The sequence below is a fragment of the Sapajus apella genome, unplaced genomic scaffold, assembly GCF_009761245.1.
Source record: "Sapajus apella isolate SASKATOON/1434 unplaced genomic scaffold, GSC_monkey_1.0 scaffold95, whole genome shotgun sequence".
Lineage (NCBI taxonomy): Eukaryota > Metazoa > Chordata > Mammalia > Primates > Cebidae > Sapajus > Sapajus apella.
The window spans coordinates 7,417,197-7,435,602 of NW_022437035.1; the positions used below are offsets into that span (position 1 = coordinate 7,417,197).

Below are 18,406 nucleotides of genomic sequence, written 5' to 3' on the forward strand. Positions count from 1 at the left end.
CAAACTCAGCCATCACATTCCTCTGTGCCATGCTAGTTTTTAAGGAAAAAAGTTAAGGAACATTTTATGACAAAGGGCAGCCTCTTGGATGACCTGTAAAAGTTTGTGCCAGTGGTAGTACAAATCCCATTTCACTCTTAAAAAAATTTTTTTTTCTTTAATTTAAGAAAGAAGGTCTCCTTCTGCCTCCTAGGTTGGAGTGCAGTGGTGTGATAATAGCTCACTGCAGCCTTGAACTCCTGGGCTCAAGTGATCATCCTGCCTCAGCCTCCCAAGGAGCCAGAACTACAGGCTAGCTACATGCTACCACGCCTGGCTAACTTTTAAATTTTTTTGTGGTGATGGGGTCTCACTATATTGTTCAGGCTAGTCTCAAATTCTTGGCCTTAACTGTTCCTCCTGCCTCTGCCTCCCAAAGTGCTAGGATTGCAGATGTGAGCCACCACTCCTGGCCTCCATTTTGTCCTTTTTAAAAAATGAAACCTGATAATCTTTTAAAAATAATTGAAGCTTAAAATCCAACAAATGAACAAAATATCCTTTTTATTTAAAAATAATGGAAGAGGCCAGCGTGGTGGTTTATGCCTATAATCCCAGTACTTTTGGAGGCTAAGGTGGGCTGATCACCTGAGGTCAGGAGTTTGAGACCAGCCTGACCATCATGGTGAAACCCATCTCTACCAAAAATACCAAAAAAAAAATAGCTTGGTGTGGTGGCGGGCGCCTGTAATCCCAGTACTCAAGAGGCTGAGGCAGGAGGATTGCTTGAATCCGGGAGGCGGAGGTTTGCAGCAAGCCAAGATCACACCATTGCACTCCAACCAGGCAACAGAGTGAGATTCCGTCTCAAAAAAAAAAAAAAAAAATAGTGGATGAAAATGTGAAAAAGTAGAAATAGCTGACTCTAGAAACTCCACTCAAATATGTGTCATATCTGGGCACAGTGGCTCATGCCTGTAATCCCAGCACTTTGAGAGGCCGAGGTGGGTGGATTGCTTGAGCCCAGGAGTTGGAGAGCAGCCTGGGTAACATGATGAAACTCCATCTCTACAACAACAACAAAAAAAACTAGCTGGGTATGGTGGCACATACCTGTAATCCCAGCTACTCGGGAGGCTAAGGTGGAAGGATTGCCTGAGCTTGGCAGGTGGAGCCTGCGGTGAGCCAAGATTGTACCATTGCACTCCAAACTGAGTGCCTGAACAAGACTTGTGTCTCAAAATATTTTTATGTGTGTGTTTGTGTGTGTGTTTGTTTGGAAATTGTCCTGTGTCTAAGGCCTAGTGCACCATGTGGAACATAATCTTAGTAGCAAATTGGTGAATTTAAACTATCTTCCCAGGCTGCCAACATTACATTTCACATTTGACTTAATATATATTCTCAAAGCCGGGCATGGTAGCTATTCCTGTAATCCCAGCACCTGGGGAGGTTGAGGCGGGTGGATCACCTGAAGTCAGGAGTTCTAGACCAGCCTGGCAAACATGATGAAAACTCGTCTCTACTAAAAATTTAAAAAGTAGCTGGGCGTGGTGGCAAGTGCATGTAATCCCAGCTACTTGGGAGGCTGAGGCAGGAGAATTGCTGGAACCTGGGAAGTAGAGGTTGCAGTGAGCCAAGATCACACCATTGCACTCCAACCTGGGCGACAAGAGCGAAACTCCATCTCAAAAAAAAAAACAAAAAAACATATATTCTCTTTTGAAAACATACATGTCATTGTCAAAGACATGGGGAAACAAATGTCTTATGTGTTTCTCATAGGAGTATAAATTGGTACATCCTCCCTGGAGGGTATTCAGCACTATCTCAAAGTTACAAATATGGATACTTTGACCCTGCAGTTCTACTTCTAGGATTTATACTAATGATATAGTCAAGCAGTCTTGAAGGTAGAGAACACAGCTACTGGGTTCCAGGAATAGGGAGAGACTTTTCAGCGTATATCCTTTTGTTGTTGTACCTGTTGAATTTTGAGCCATATAAACATGTCACTTATTTTTTTAAAAATTCATAAAATTGTTAAAATTTCTGAGATGATGATTATTCTAAGGACCATTCATACCTCAATTGTGAATGTCCTTAATTCAGATTGCTTTCCTTTTTGTCCTCTACTGAGATCCGAAGGGATTGGACCTTTCACATCTTTTATTTTGTAATTCTTTATTTATTTTTGAGATGGGATTTCTCTGTGTTGACCAGGCTAGTCTTGAACTCCTGGCCTCAAGTGATCCTCCCGTCTTGGCCTCCCAAAGTGCTAGGATTACAGGCATAAGCCACCATGTTTGGCCTATTTTTTTCTGTATTAACACAGTACTGTACTAACACAGTACTCACTATGGAAAAGGTGGCAAGTACATGTAATTATTTTTTAAAGCTTAAGAACTTTGTCCATAAGTCCACTGTTCAGAGACCACTACAGCTAATATTTTTGACCTCTTTTTTTGGTATCTTTTTAATCTACTGATGTCAAATAAATTCAGTTTTTTTTTTTCTTTCAGACAGGATCTCGCTCTGTTGCCCAGGCTGGAATGCTGTGCCATGATCTCCTCTCACTGCAGCCTTGACTTTCTAGGCTCATGAGGTCCTTCCACCTCAGCTCCAGAGTAGCTGGAACTACAGGTGCATGCCACCACACCCAGCTAATTTTTAAAATATTTTTTGTAGAGATAGGGTTTCATTCACTATGTTGCCCAAGCTGGTCTCAAAATCCTGGGCTCAAGCAGTCTGCCTGCCTCAGCCTCCCAAAGTTCTGGGAATACAGGCATGAGCTACCACACCTGGCCACTTATATGTTCAATTATATATACAATTTTACATCCTGCTTTTTTCACTTAACATTATGTTATGTAATTGAAATGTCTATGTAAGCAAAATATTTGCGAAAATATTATTTTTAATGGCTCTGGTAATCTATTATGCAAACATACCAGTTTACTTAACCAGGGAATGGGCGCTTAACTGATCCCTCCTGGGTGAGGAGAGAAAGAGACATTAAAATCATGGAGCCTTTTGGAAGGTTAGGCAGATCTGGGTTAGGTACCCTAGAAGGGTATGTGAGCCAGGCAGGCCAGGGCTGAAGGACACTAAGAATCAAAGGCCTGTCTTCTTGCCTCAGTCCAAGCCCTTACTACCTTACCATCCTTATATGTGCCCTGGGCTTCATTTACACTGAACTTGACACAGTGAATTACACACTTGTTCCTTGTGCTGTATCTACGTCCTCCCTAGCATTCCTTGTCTTCAGGTACTATGAACACACTGCTGTCAGTTCCTAGTACACTCAGTTGCCTTGTTGTTTTATTTGTCTGTGTATCCCTTTAGACTGAAGAAGCGTTTCATCTCTGTATCTTGAATGTCTGGCACATAACAGGATCTTTAATTAATCTTTGAAAGTAGGAGTAACGTTGAAAGAGTAGATAGGAAGATTAGAGGGAACCAGAGACCACCAGTGCAGCCCCAATGAAAAGAAGCCAGTCCTGTCAGCCTTCTCTGTTCTTCTGATCCTATATTTGAGGGCCAGATCTCTGTGGGCTAGCCTAGGGACCTAAACACCACTTTGACTTTAAGATCTCAAAGCTGGTTTCTGTGTGTTCCAACTTCCAATAAACTTATTCAGAGTTCTTTTCATTCCAGCTTTCTATGAGTGTGATGTAGACATTCTTGGAATGCAGGTCGCATCTCTGCCTACATGTGGTCCAGTAACAGTCTAATGAGCAGCACAGACAGGCTCAGGCATGCTGGGGTTCCTGGCAGAAAGCTTCCGTGTGAATAAGCATATGTCCACAGAAACAAGACCTCTGCTGGGATCATGCCAGTTATTTATCACCCAAATTCATAATCTTGATAACGAAGATTAATGTTTCTAGGTGCCTCACTACACCCTGGTCTAGAAATTCTTGGAGTTAAAGGAGCAGAGAAGGCAGATTATTAATTCCTATAGTTCTCTAGAACCTGAGAATTGAATGTAAGAATGCTATAGAGAGATTTCCTCGTGAGATCAAGTTCTCTGGTGGTTCCAGCAGGGATATTCAACTCTTGTGTTCTCTTTCTTGCTCAGTTCCTATGAGGTGGGCCAGGGCAAGTGGACCAAAGGCCAACTCTGGGAAGGTAATAGTATTGAAGATGCTGGGTCAGTCAACTTCAGCCACCAGGCTCTGTGTTCCTATAGGATCATTAAGTGCTGCAAATCTGCCTTAGTCCCAGCACCACATGTGTCACTCTGGACATCTCAAAGTTAGGACTGTTCTTCAAAACTAGGTGTGAACTTATTTCTTAAAATTATCAGCTGTGTTCCAGCTGGACCAAGTGCTGATTGATCTGAATTCAGCAGATTTGTCCTTTACCCTCAAGTTTATTTGACCTCTCTGTAGTCCCTGTGGATTGTATCTGGATAGGCCCTAAGGTTTCTGTCCTTGTGGAATACTGTATTGTGTTGGTATGGCTTTGTGCTATTGATAGAGCTGTACCCTCTTCTAGATCTGGGTTTCCAAAACTCTGTTAATTAGAGAATCATCGAGGGCAGAAAGTGAGGGCTACGTTAAAAACATACAGATTCTTCAGCCTGATCTGGGTCCAGATCCTATTTAAATATCTGAAGGGATCTGGGAACCAGATCTTTGGAGGGGTGGGAGGATGCTTTGTTTAAGAAAAACAGGCAAAGCCAGGCATAGTGGCTCACGCCTGTAATCCTAGCACTTTGGGAGGCCAAGGCGGGCAGATTGCCTGAGCTCAGGAGTTCAAGACCTGCCTGGGCAACTTGGTGAAACCTCGTCTCTACTAAAATACAAAAAATTTGCCAGGAGTGACGGCATACATCTGTAGTCCCAGTTACTCAGGAGGCTGAAGCAGGAGAATTGCTTGAACCCAGGAGGTGAAGGTTGCAGTGAGCCAAGATTGCCCATCTGTACTCCAGCCTGAGTGACAAAGTGAGACTCCATCTCCAAAAATAAAAATAAAAACAGGCAAAAGCAACAACAAAAAACAGGTGAGTTTGATGGAGTCCCTTGTTTAGAATTCCTAAAATTAATCTACTTGCCTTTATTTAGCTCCTATACTAGACTCCAAGGCCTCAACTTGGTTTTGTTCTTCTTTGTAACTCGTCCACAGTTGGTAGCACCAGACCTCAAATGTAGTTGGCACTGGAAAACTGTTGGTTGAATGAATAAATGGATGAGTGATTAATTGACTCTGCACTCATTTCAAAGAGCATAAAAGTTACAATATTGCACAATAAATTTGAGGGAAGACAAAGACCAGGTACTTAATTTTGTAAAGCAGCATGTTAATAGGGTAACATAAGAGTTGCTCGAGAAGAGGCTGGACGCAGTGGCTCACGCCTGTAATTCCAGCACTTTGGGAGGCAGGCAGATCATGAGATCACGAGGTCACGAGATCGAGACCAGCCTGACTAACATGTTGCAACCCCATGTCTACTAAAAATACAAAAATTAGCTGGGCATGGGGGTGGATGCTTGTAATCCTAGCTACTTGGGAGGCTAAGGCAGGAGAATCACTTGAACCCAGGAGGTGGAGGTTCCAGTGAGCCGAGATTATGCCATTACACTCCAGCCTAAGTGACAGAAGGAGACTCCATCTTAAGAAAAAAAAAAAAAAAAAAAAGGAGTGAAAAGAGTGCTCATGTTGTGTCACAAAGTCTGAATTTGGCGCTGTGTGGTGTCCTGGCCTTAGGCAGTCCTCTAATGTCCCTGGCCCAGTATGTTCATCTGTAAAATGGCATGAGGATGAAATGCAGTGATAGATGTGAAATGCTTTGAAAACTAGAGAGTGAATTCTGGTCAGGAGAAAAGAATGGTCAGGGTAAGGTCAGGCACAGAACTAGCCACAACAAGATTTCTCTGTGATCAGGTCAAAGTCTGCAGCTTCTACAGGGACCGTGGGAAATTTTAGCAGGATGGCAATATAGGTATACTCAGGACCTGATTCTCTTTCTGCCTAGTTCCTGAGCCGATCAGGAACCTCTATCTTTTGGGCCACTGTCCCAGTCCTGGTAGGCCCATATGGTTCTGTAGTCGCTCAGTAGACAATCCCTAGGGGAAGCTGCTCATTTCTGCCATGCCACCTTGGGGTGCTGAGGTTCCTGTGCACAGGGGTAGGAGAAGGTGAGGAGAGATGGCTCCAGGGATGAGAATGCAGCTCTGAGGCCCAAAATATGTTACAAAGAAAAGTTGGTGACCAGCCAGCCTGGTAGTTGACCAAAGTCGGTCATGCGTGGCTTTACTCACTCACTTAGCAAATATTTGAGTACCTATTAGGATGAGGCTCTAGAGCCTGGGTGGGGACCACATGAGGTCTGCTAAGAATTATAAGGAGAGTGATATGGTCCGCCTACAGTTGGGACATGCAGGCCTGTCTCAGTGCCTGGCCTGGCAAAGGCTGTCACTCCCTGCAGACTCTGAGTTGACCTGTTACTGCCCCTTAACCATTCCTATGCCAACACCTACCTTGATCCTGGTTATCCCCTTATACCTATGTGTAGGTGTATGGGCTATGTACCGCTTTATTGCGTCCAGGAAGTGGGATGGCAGTGGACCAGGGTAAATGGTGTGAAATGTGTGCCTCTCCAACAGCAACAGCCCTGTCCTGCCTTGGTAGGTCCTCCAGGTCACTGTGTTATTTCATAGGGCCATCTCAACCCTGTAGGAGCCCATGATACTCTCACTTTTCAGGTGAGAAAAGAGATGCAAATCATCAAGGGATCTACCATGGCCATATGGACAGTCAGTGATGGAATCAGAACTTGAACTCAGAACTTTCAGGATTGAGGAAAACTGGAACATGGGGGTAAAGTTTTATATACTATTATTCTTTTGACTGAGTGCAAAAGTAATACATGTAAAGGCCGGTTGTGGTGGCTTACGCCTGTAATCCCAGCACTTTTTGGGAGGCTGAGATGGACAGATCACCTGAGGTCAGGAGTTCAAGATCAGCCTGGCCTACATGACAAAACTCCATCTCTACTAAAAAATACAAAAATTAGCCGGGCATGGTGGTGGGTGCCTATAATCCTAGCTACTCAGGAGGCTGAGGCAGGGAGAATTGCTTGAACCTGGGAGGTGGAGGTTGCAGTGAGCCCAGATTGCACCACTGCACTCTAGCTTGGGCGACAGAGCGAGACTCCGTCTCAAAAAAAAAAAAAAAAAAGGAAGAAAAAAAGTAATACTTGTAAAAACGTTGGTTTTTTTAAACTTAGAGGACTTAGAAAGTATAAGTCATAACCTTCGCCTCCTGGGTTCAAGTGATTCTCGTGCCTCAGCCTCTCAAGTAGCTGGGATTACAGGCACGTGCCACCACACCCTGCTAATTTTTGTATTTTTAGTAGAGATAGGGTTTCATCATGTTGCCCAGGTTGGTCTTGAACTTCTGACCTCAGGTAATCCACCTGCCTCGGCCTCCCAAAGTGCAGGGATTACAGGGTGAGCCACCATGCCTGGCTGGTAATTCATTTTAGATACTTGATTAGTGTTTGAATTTTAAGGCAAACATTCTTCATTGGTGGTGCTCTGTACTTCTGTTGCATCATGTCAGGAGGCTGATGTGACTGATACGACTTTATGGTTGTCTTTCCAAAATCTATATGCATAATTCTTAATTTTTAAAGTTTTTTTAAAAAAATCAAACACATAGGTTGGGTACTTAGGATTGTTGAGCTGGAATAATGAGGAAAGACAGTAATGTGGCCCTCAAAAGTGGGCTTTATCCTAAGACAGAGAGAGCACATGTAACGTAGAGGAGGAACGTCAGGGAGAAGGTCCTGGAGCCAAGGCCAGTGCACAGCACTGGTGCTGCCAGCAGCCAGCTACCCTTCTGGGACATTATGTAAAATGATGTAACTGAGTGAAAAAGTGGTGGTGAACCAGCCTCCTCTCCCTGCTCGAGTCACTAAGCTGCATCGTGGTGAGGGATGCTCATGAGGCCGGAGCTCTGAGTCCACCGTGTGAAGGAAGGACACTTTCTGGGTCTGAGAAGGCTGTAATTTTTTGATCCTTGTCTTCTCATACTCTGGAAGTTGACATCAGGACGACCCTCTGGTGTTCCAGTGGTAAGTCCTAAATTTGTGAAGGGGTTACCTGTTTCGGAGATACTAGTAGGTTAAGATAACCTGGAGAGGCATAGTCTAAGAGCTGGAAAGGGCCGGCCAGGACACCGGGGAGTCCAGTGCCTCATTTTACAGATGAGAAAATTATGATCAGTAGAGGGGAAGGGAGGTTCCCAAAACCACCTAGCAAGCTAGAGGCCGAGTCCAGCATCCAGGCCTCCAGTTCTCTGACTGTGGTAGCCAGCCAACATTTCCTACTTAAAATTTCTGAGATGATGAGGGTGGCCAGATAAGGCTCCTGACAGATTCTTAATTTGCATCCAGAATTTCTGGGTATCCCTTGGTGTTGGTTTTGTCCTCTCTTGTTCAGCTCCTCTTTCTTGTTCAACCCATTCTTTGACTTGAAGGTGATAGTCAACAGTGGTCTGTTTATACCAACATTTAGTGGCCAGTTTAGTATGTAGTGGTACAGTAGTTTGAATACAGAGTGTCATGAGTCCCAGTCTCAGCCCCACATTAGTCAGCTAGCCGAAGTAACTTGCAGTTTCCTAAAGAAACTGGACCAGATCAAGATTGCCCAAAACATAGTATCAGTGTGCCTCATGATTTCAGGTGGTATGAGAGTAAACAACTTTTCCTTCATTACATTTATATTAATCTTTTAACTTATGGTAAGTATTACAGGCTCTCCATTTACAGCAGTGACATAAACCTCTTTAAATGTACTGAGGCTACAAAGTTGATATATTTAGATAAAATAAGGTAAGTAGTATTCCAGTGTGGCATAAGAGGGAATGAAAAAGACTGCAATATGGAAGACCTTGGACCAGATGATCTTTCTGATCCTTCTTAGCTTCCTAGCCTTTCATTAGTTACAGGAATTTCTTAATATTCTGTTATATGGGCCAGGCGCAGTGGCTTACTCCTATAATCCCAGCACTTTGGGAGGCCGAGGCGGGTGGATCACCTGAGGTCAGGAGTTCAAAACCACCCTGGCCAACATGGTGAAACCCTGTCCCTACTAAAAATACAAAAATTAGCCGGGTGTGGTGGCGGGCACCTGTAATCTCAGTTACTTGGGAGGCTGAGGCAGGAGAATCGCTTGAACCCAGGAGGCAGAGGTTGCAGTGAGCTGAAATTGTGCCACTGCACTCCAGCCTGGCCGACAAAGTGAGACTCCGTCTCCAAAAAAAAATATTCTGGTGGCCGGGTACGGTGGCTCACGCCTGTAATCCCAGCACTTTGGGAGGCCGAGGCGGGTGGATCACGAGGTCAAGAGATCGAGACCATCCTGGTCAACATGGTGAAACCCCATCTCTACTAAAAATACAAAAAATTAGCTGGGCATGGTGGCGCGTGCCTGTAGTCCCGGCTGAGGCAGGAGAATTGCCTGAACCCAGGAGGCGGAGGTTGCGGTGAGCCAAGATCGTGCCATTGCACTCCAGCCTGGGTAACAAGAGCGAAACTCAGTCTCAAAAAAAAAAAATAATATTCTGGCATATGCCAGTCACAACCTTCCTGCCTTAGCAGATTGACCTGCCAATGTGGAGCCTGTCCATTAGAGGACAGCCTGAACATTCCATTTAATTGAGCATATATTTATCACCTGGTTTCATTATCGTAGGAGAATCTAAAGACGAGTGAGACAAGGTCCTGGTTCCTGTGGCAAACCATCTGGAGGCTGCTCTGTATTTGTGGAGTTTGTGTATCTGTGTGATATATTCTGGACCATCCAGAATATATCTCATCCAGAAATGAGAAATTTCTGGATTACTGCTCTCTGGGTAGAGCCCTACAACTCTTGTCTTCTGCAGCTCTTTGGGAAGTCTGTCCAGGGGTTCAGTCATAATCAGCTCTGGAGCTGAGAGAAGATGGGAATGTTGGCATGGAAGCTTGGGGGAGAGGGCTGCAGAAATGGGCAGTCAAGAGTTCTCTGCCTTTTAGGATTTCCCTGGAGAGAGTCTTCACTCAGAGCTTCGCTGACAGCCAAGGATGGCAAGCAAGGGGCCCTCGGCCTCTGCCTCCCCTGAGAACTCCAGTGCAGGGGGGCCCAGTGGGAGCAGCAATGGCACTGGCGAAAGCGGAGGGCAGGACAGCACCTTCGAGTGCAACATCTGCTTGGACACAGCCAAGGATGCCGTCATCAGCCTGTGTGGCCATCTCTTCTGGTCAGTACCTCTGCTGCCACCCCAGAAAACACATTGCCAAGTTTGGAAAGCCTGTGGCCCTGGGCAGTTGGAGCAGGATGCTTCCTGCCCACTTTGGGAACACACTCAGGCTCAAGGGACAAGAGACCTTAGTTCCCATCTCAGCTCTGCTACCAATGAGCTGGGTGACCTTGGGCAAATCCTGTCTCCACTCTGAGCTCCTTCTCCCCATCTCTAAATTAATACTTACCATTTAATGAGCCCTTACTACCTGCTACTTGCTGTGCTGAGCCTAGAGGCAGTATAGCATAATGGTTCTGAGCAAGGACGGTGGAACTGGACTTCCTCCTGAAGCTTGACTCTGCCACCTTCCTATTTGACGTTGGGCAAGGTACTTACACACATTCTGTTTGATTTTAGAGGTTTGTTTGCATGTATTAAATGACTCGAAATATGTAAAAGGCTTAGAAGAGCGCATAGCTTGCAGTAAATACTATGTGTTATCTATGACTGTAATTATTACTATATTTTATGTTTATATATAGATATATACACACATCAAAATGAAGTGTCAAGGTCAGTGTCTGTTCCAGCCTTCATGGTTACAGGAGCCCTTTCTGGCTCTGAGAACCTAGGTGAACATTTTTTTTTTTTTTTTTTTTTGAAACAGCCTCTATCTCTGTCACCCAGGCTGGAGTGCAGTGGCATGATCTTGGCTCATTACAACCTCCAGTTTCCAGGTTCAAGCGATTTTTCTGCCTCAGCCTCCCGAGTAGCTGAAACTATAGGTGCCTGCCACCACACCTGGCTAATTTTTGTATTTTTAGTATAGTCGTAGTTTCACCATACTGGCCAGGCTGGTCTCCAACTCCTGACCTTGTGATCTGCCCACCTCTGCCTCCCAGAGTGCTGGGATTACAGGCGTGAGCCACTAAGCCCAGCCGATTTTTGTTTTCTTTGTCTTGAGATTTTGAGCTGAACCTTGAAGCGTCCATCAAAAAATGCTAGGTAAAGCGAAGGGTGTGTGTGTCACCCCAAGGCAGGCAGTTCCTGGGGACAGGCACATGCACTGTTGGACTCATCTGAGACCCTTGAAGCTACTGTATACCTCTTACAGCACTCTGGATGAGGGCCTGGGAGTGTTAGGAAAAAGAATGGTTATGGGAGCATTGGGCCAGATTATCAAACCCAGATTCAACTAAAAGGACACAGAGAAAATGAGTTTTTTTGAGCAGATAAATCATGTGAAGAAAAGGCCATTTAAACAATATTTAAGGGATTTTAAGTTGGCAACAGCATAAAACATCAATTTATTGGTGAATAAATAGAATGGGACAGAGATTTTTATTCTTTTTTTTTTTTTTTTTTTGAGACGGAGTTTTGCTCTTGTTACCCAGGCTGGAGTGCAATGGCGCGATCTCAGCTCACCGCAACCTCCGCCTCCTGGGTTCGGGCAATTCTCCTGCCTCAGCCTCCTGAGTAGCTGGGACTACAGACACGCGCCACCATGCCCAGCTAATTTTTTTTTTTTGTAGTTTTAGTAGAGACGGGGTTTCACTATGTTGACCAGGATGGTCTCGATCTCTTGACCTTGTGATCCACCCGCCTTGGCCTGATTTTTATTCTTGAGGCTGTTGACCTAATCATTATTCTGTGTAAAAACTGTTGTGATCCATGCTCTCCTAGAAATTCAGGATATTTCAGGGTATCATAAAACCAGGACTTGAAATGATTGACAAAATTGAGATTTAAACAACAGGCTACTCCTGATTTGATTATATGAATATATCAAATTAACGCACGTAACATAAAAAATACGTGCAGCTGTTATGGCTGGGCTCAGTGGCTCACATCTGTAATCCCAACCCTTTGAGAAGCCTAGGTAAGAGGATCGCTTGAGCCCAGGAGTGGAAGATGAGTCTGGGCAACATAGTGAGGCCCCACCTTTATAAAAAAATCTAAAAACTAGTCAGGCATGGTGGCGGTGCCTGTAGTCCTAGCTACTTGGGAGACTGAGATGGGAGGAAGGCTTGCGCCCAGGAATTCAAGGCTACAGTGAGCTATGATTGTATCACTGCACTCCAGCCTAGGCAATAGAAAGAGACCCTGTCTCTTAAAAATATATGTATATTCTGGCTGGGCGCAGTGGCTCATGCCTGTAATCTCAGCCCTTTGGGAGGCTGAGGTGGGAGGATCACTTGAGGTTAAGAGTTGACCAGCCTGGTCAACATGGCAAAACCCCATCTCTACTAAAAATCAAAAATTAGCTGGGTGTGGTGGCATGTGCCTGTAATCCCAGCTATTCGGGAAGCTGAGGCGGGAGAATATCTTGGACCTGGGAGACAGAGGTTACAGTGGGCTGAGATCGAGCCACTGCATTCCAGGATGGGAGATAGTGTGAAATCCCATCTCAAAAAAAAAAAAAAAAAAAAAAAAAAAGTGTGTGTGTGTGTGTGTGTGTGTGTGTGTGTGTGTGTGTAATATATATGTATTTATTAAATTTTAACATGTATATGTATTATATATATTAAATATATATATTTAAATATATACAGCTATTGTGTATCTTTTTGTGTGTGTATGTGGAGACAGTCTTGCTCTGTTCCCCAGGCGGGAGTGCAGTGGCGCAGTCTCGGCTCACTTGGCAACCTCTGCCTCCCGGGTTCAAGCTATTCTCCTGCCTCAGCCTCCCTAGTAGCTGGGACTACAGGCATTCACCACACCTGGCTAAATATTTTTTTGTATTTTTAGTAGAGGTGAGGTTTCGCCATGTTGGCCAGGCTAGTCTCAAACTCCTCACCTCAAGTGATCTGCCCACCCCGACCTCCCAAAGTGCTAGGATTACAGACGTGAGCCACCATGCCCAGCCCTGTATCAATTTTTTTTTTTAAGGCAGAACACCATTGGGAAGAACACAGACTCTAAAATGAAACGGATGCTTCACATCTGGATGTTGTGTCCCTGGGCAAATATCCTAGCTTCCTTGTACTTTGGTTTCCTCATCCATAAGATGGAGATAATGGCACTGCCTCATAGGTTAATGTGACCATCCAGTGACATTAAGAAATGACATCCAATGTCATTTCTTAATGTGACATTAAGAAATAAGCTATTCAGCTACAGCCCAGCACACAATACAGTCATGCAGCATGTAACAACATTTCGGTCAATGATGGACTACATAAACAACAGCAGTCCCATAAGATTATGATGGACCTGAAATATTCCTATAATTTAGTGATGTCATACCTTTTTTATGTTAGGTATGTTGGATTTTTGTTTGTTTGTTTGTTTGTTTGAGACAGAGCTCTGTTGCCCAGGCTGGAGTCCAGTGGCATGATCTTGGCTCACTGCAACCTCTGCCTCCCAGGTTCAAGTGATTATCCTGCCTCAGCATCTTGAGAAGCTGAGATTATAGACACATGCCACCACGCCTGACTAATTTTTGTATTTTTAGTAGAGATGGGGTTTCATAATGTTGGCCAGGCTGGTCTCAAACTCCTAACCTCAGGTGATCCGCCTGCCTCAACCTCCCAAAAGTGCTGGGATTATACATGTGAGCCACCGCGCCTAGCCTGGTTTTTGTTTTCTTTGAGATGAAGTCTCACTGCATCATGCATGCTGGAGTGCAGTGGCACTCCAGATCGAGTAGCACGATCTCAGCTCACTGCAACCTCTGCATCCCAGGTTCAAGTTACTCTCATGTTTCAGCCTCCCATGTGGCTGGGATTACAGGCATGTGCCTCCACACCTGGCTAGTTTTTGTATTTTTAGCAGAGACAGGGTTTCACCATGTTGGCCAGGCTGGTCTCAAACTCCTGACCTCAAATAATCTGCCTGCCTCAGCCTCCCAAAGTGCTGGGATTACAGGTGTGAGCCACTGCATCTTGCCTCTATATGTTAGTTATGTTTAAATACACAAATACTTACCCCTCTGTTACAGTTGCCTATGATATTTACATGCTATTCATGTTTGTAGCTTAGGAACAATAGGCTATACTAGGTAGTAGTAAACTATTCTAGGTTTGTGTAAGTATACTCTGTGATGCTCACACAATGATGAAATTGCCTAATGACACATTTCTCAGAACTATCCCTGTGGTTGTCTGTCGTTGCTTAAAAAATGGGAGGAGTGGTCATTGTTGTAAACTCTGAACTTTCCCCTGAGGGTCATTCGTTCACCTCCACTTCTCCCCTGTAGCCTTGAAGGGAACTTGCCAGTGGAGATCTGCCATAATTTGGGGTGTTCTCCACTCAGTTTAGAATGATTTTGTAGGATTAATGTTGGAGTCAGATGTGGTGTCCAGGAAGATTGTGTGTCTGGTTTGTGAAGCTAAACTGTGGTTCAGGAATTGGAAAAGGAACTATCCTTTGAGTTCAGAGTGTACTCAGCTAAAGATACTTGGTATGTGAGGTACAGAAGCCATGTCTGCATTTTTCACTGTCCTTGCATGCAGTAGATGCACAGTAGATATTTGTTGACTAAATAAATGAAAGAAAGAAATAAAAAATGTGGGCCAGGTGCCGTGGCTCACACCTGTAATCCCAGCACTTTGGGAGGCCAAGGCAGGCAGATCATCTAAGGTCAGGAGTTTGAGACCAGACTGGCTACCATGATGAAACCCCATTTCTACTAAAAATACAAAATATTGTCTAGGCATGGTAGTGCATGCCTGTAATCCCAGCTACTCAGGAGGCTGAGGCAAGAGAATCGCTTGAACCCAGGAGGTGGAACTTGCAGTGAACCAAGATCATGCCATTGCACCCCAGCTTGGGCAACAAGAGCAAAACTGTCTCAAAAAAAAAAATTTTTTTTTGAAAAAATTTAAAATGTAGAATTGAATAGTTTTCTTTCAATTCTATAAATATTTTTTTTAATGCAGTGTTAGATTATAGAAAGGGCAGTGAGTTAGAACTCAGGAGACTTTTTTTATTAAATCCTGATGCAATTCATTTTATGTTTGAGCTTTGGTTTCCTCATTTGAAAATGGAGAGATTGGACAGCAGCTCTCTAAGTTAAAAGCAGCCCTTTCTGTCAAGTAGCATTCCCATACTTTCCATTACTTAAAGATGCTTTTAGAGTAGACGTGCACTTTTAAGCTGCTTCCTGCTAGGAGAATTCTCAAGGATGAGGACAGCCTGAAGATTTTGTTAAACATCTATGAACTACCTGAGAGTCCACACATCCCTTGTGAGCCTGACGAGGCTATGAACCCACTGAAATTGAGTGTAAAATACTGTGTGGTACATGTGAATGTGAATGCCCCCATTACTTTTTTCGCATAGGGGGTTCCGAGCTGTTATTGGATTCCTTCAAATGCTATAATTCTTACAGGTTGATTTGTAGAGAAGCTGTGTCTATGTGGTCTGAGCCCTGGGGATTTCATGTATACTGAGATCCCAAAGGCAGAGACTGGGGTCTTATCTCCATTGCATCATTATTTTTCTGTGGTTTTAGCCCAATCTTTTCTAATTTCCAATACCAGTAATCCCTACAGAACCTCAGTGGAGATGCAGTGCTTCATAGTTTTCTCCTATTTTCTCATTCTGCTACTACAACCCTACCTATCAAGTGTTTCTGCTAATGAAAGCATTTTTCTTCATTTCCCCCTTTCTCCTTCTCCTTGATGACTGGTTGCCCTGGGGACTCTGGCAGTTGGCCGTGTTTACATCAGGTAAGATACATCTCATTTTACTTTGTCTTTCATCAGCTGTGGTTGCACAAGACAGCTCTCATCTCAGGAGACTGCTGTCAGAAGCTGCAATCTGCCCTGCTTGTGGGCCCATTTGCTTACTTACCCCCAGCCTTCTTTACGTACCTGCCCACTGACAGGCGCTTGATGAAATCGAGATGGTCCTAACTCTGCCACAGATGGCCTTTGTGGGTCTCGGTTACTCATTTATAAGTTGGGGCTGATTGATAGTATGTTTGGTCCTTTTTATTTTTGAGATTCTGCTTCTATTAAAACAGCACCTCCTATTATATCACAGTCCCCGAGCCCTTAAAGGTTTTGAAAATATTAGGAAGGGTAAAACTTTTTTGGTATCAACAAAGAGCTTTTATGAGGAGGGAAAAGTCTGTTTCCCTGCTTTAGCACCTGCTTGGTGAGACAGAGCTGGGCCTGGCATTCACAAGTGGCTGTGAATAATCGCAGTCAGCTGAATGTCTCCATGGTCGTCAGCAGTAGAGTACCACACTCAAAGGTGGCCTGGGAATGTGGGGGAGGACAGAAGTTCCAGACTGCTAAAGCCTCAGAATCTGGATGGGAGAAAGAAGGTGGGGACAGGGCTGCACATTCTGTCCCCAGCAGGACCTGGTAGAACATATTGACTGTGAGTTTTTGAAGAACACATAACACATAAGTTTTGGAGCTGTGAACAGTAAAAGTAGGAAATAAAATAATTCAATGCTGCTGTCTCCTCAGCCCTGAAGTCCTAGATTCTTGTTTATAGAATGTCGATAAAAACACGTTTTGGCCGCACGTGGTGTCTCACACCTGTAATCCTAGCACTTAGGGAGGCCAAGGCAGGTGGATCACTTGAGGCAAGGAGTTTGAGAACAGCCTAGCCAACATGGCAAAACCCCATCTCTACAAAAAATACAAAAATTAGCGAGGCATATTAGTGTTCTCTTGTAATCCCAGCTACTTAGGAGGCTGAGACACAAGAATTGCTTGAACTTGTGAGGCGGAGGTTGCAATGAGCCGAGATCGTGCCATTGAACTCCAACCTGGGCGACAGAGCAAGACTTTGTCTTAAAAGAAAAAAGAAAACACATTTTTATCACCTTAATTTTTTTTTAGATGGAGTCTTACTCTGTTGCCGAGGCTGGAGTGCAATGGCGAGATCTTGGCTCACTGGAACCTCTGCCTCCCAGGTTCAAGTGATTCTTCTGCCTCAGCTTACCAAGTAACTGGGATTACAGGTGCATGCCACCACACCTGGCTAATTTTTTTTTGGATTTTTAGTAGAGATGGAGTTTCACCATGTTGTCCAGGCTGGTCTTGAATTCCTGACTTCAGGTAATCCACCTGCCTCAGTCTCCAGAGTGCTGAGACTATAGGTGTGAGCCACCGCACCTGGCCGAAACAAAAATTTTTAAACAGTGAAAGGGCCTGAGAAACCCAAAACAGGATTTTTTTATATTGAAAGAAATAGTTGAATGCAAAAAATCAATGAAAGTACATAAAAAGCATTAAGCAAATTTAAATAATGAGCAAAACCTATCCTTTTAGCACATGGTAAGTCACCAGAAAATGATAAGCGTATCTCCTGATTCTGATGCCTGGGCTACACAGTTGTTGGGGAAATGCTATAAAAATGAGAAATCGGCCGGGCACGGTGGCTAACACCTGTAATCCCAGCACTTTGAGAGGCCAAGGCAGGTGGATCATGAGGTCAGGAGTTCGAGAACAGCCTGGGCAACATGGTGAAACCCCATCTCTACTAAAAATAAAAAAATTAGCCAGGCACAGTGGTGGGCACCTGTAATCCCAGCTGCTCGGGAGGCTGAGGGAGAATTGCTTGAACCTGGGAGGTGGAGGTTGCAGTGAGCTTAGATGGCGCCACTGCACTCCTGCCTGGGTGACAGAGCAAGAATCCTTCTTGCGGGGGAAAAAACATCATAGAAAGAAAAATATTACTGACAGGAAAATACAGTTGTTACTACTGGGAAGATAGGGATTTAAAGTTTGTTGTACTTATGCCAGCAGCCTAAATTGAGGCTGATTATGTCAGACTTGACAGCCCCAGGCTTGCAGTTTCCTTCCCTCTGTGTTCCTAGGAACCCCTAGAGAGAAACAAAGCATGAAGAAGCCTGTTTAATTTATGACGGGTTTTTTTTTTTTAAGACAGAGTCTTGCTCTGTCTCCCAGGCTGGAGTGCAGTGGCGTATCTCGGCTCACTGCAACCTCCACCTCCCAGCTTCAAGTGATTCTCTTGCCTCAGCCTCCTGAGTAGCTGAAACTCCAGGCATGTACTGCCATGCCCAGCTAATTTTTGTATTTTTGGTAGAGATGGGGTTTCACCATGTTGGCCAGGCTGTTCTCAAACTCCTGACCTCAGGTGATCCACCCACCTCGGCCTCCCAAAGTACTGGGATTACAAGTGTGAGCCACAGTACCTGGCCAATTATGATGATATTTAAAGGCAGTTTTGATTTTGCCACTGGTAAGTATTTATTGATTGCTAGGAGAAGGAA

At 44.4% G+C, this 18,406-nt stretch overlaps 1 protein-coding gene across 2 annotated transcripts in view; it reads left to right on the top strand.

Moving 5' to 3' along the window:
* The window catches only part of RNF185 (ring finger protein 185), a 44,275-nt gene that overhangs the window by 15,205 nt on the left and 10,664 nt on the right, over nt 1-18,406 (top strand). The window contains exons 2-4 of one of the 2 annotated variants that reach the window (XM_032256529.1): nt 6,690-6,804; nt 10,004-10,227; nt 15,863-15,881. In XM_032256529.1, the coding sequence (XP_032112420.1) occupies nt 10,052-10,227; nt 15,863-15,881 (195 nt within the window). In that variant the 5' untranslated portion in view covers nt 6,690-6,804; nt 10,004-10,051. The remainder of the gene's footprint in view (nt 1-6,689; nt 6,805-10,003; nt 10,228-15,862; nt 15,882-18,406) is intronic. The other variant, XM_032256530.1, reaches the window with a different exon arrangement.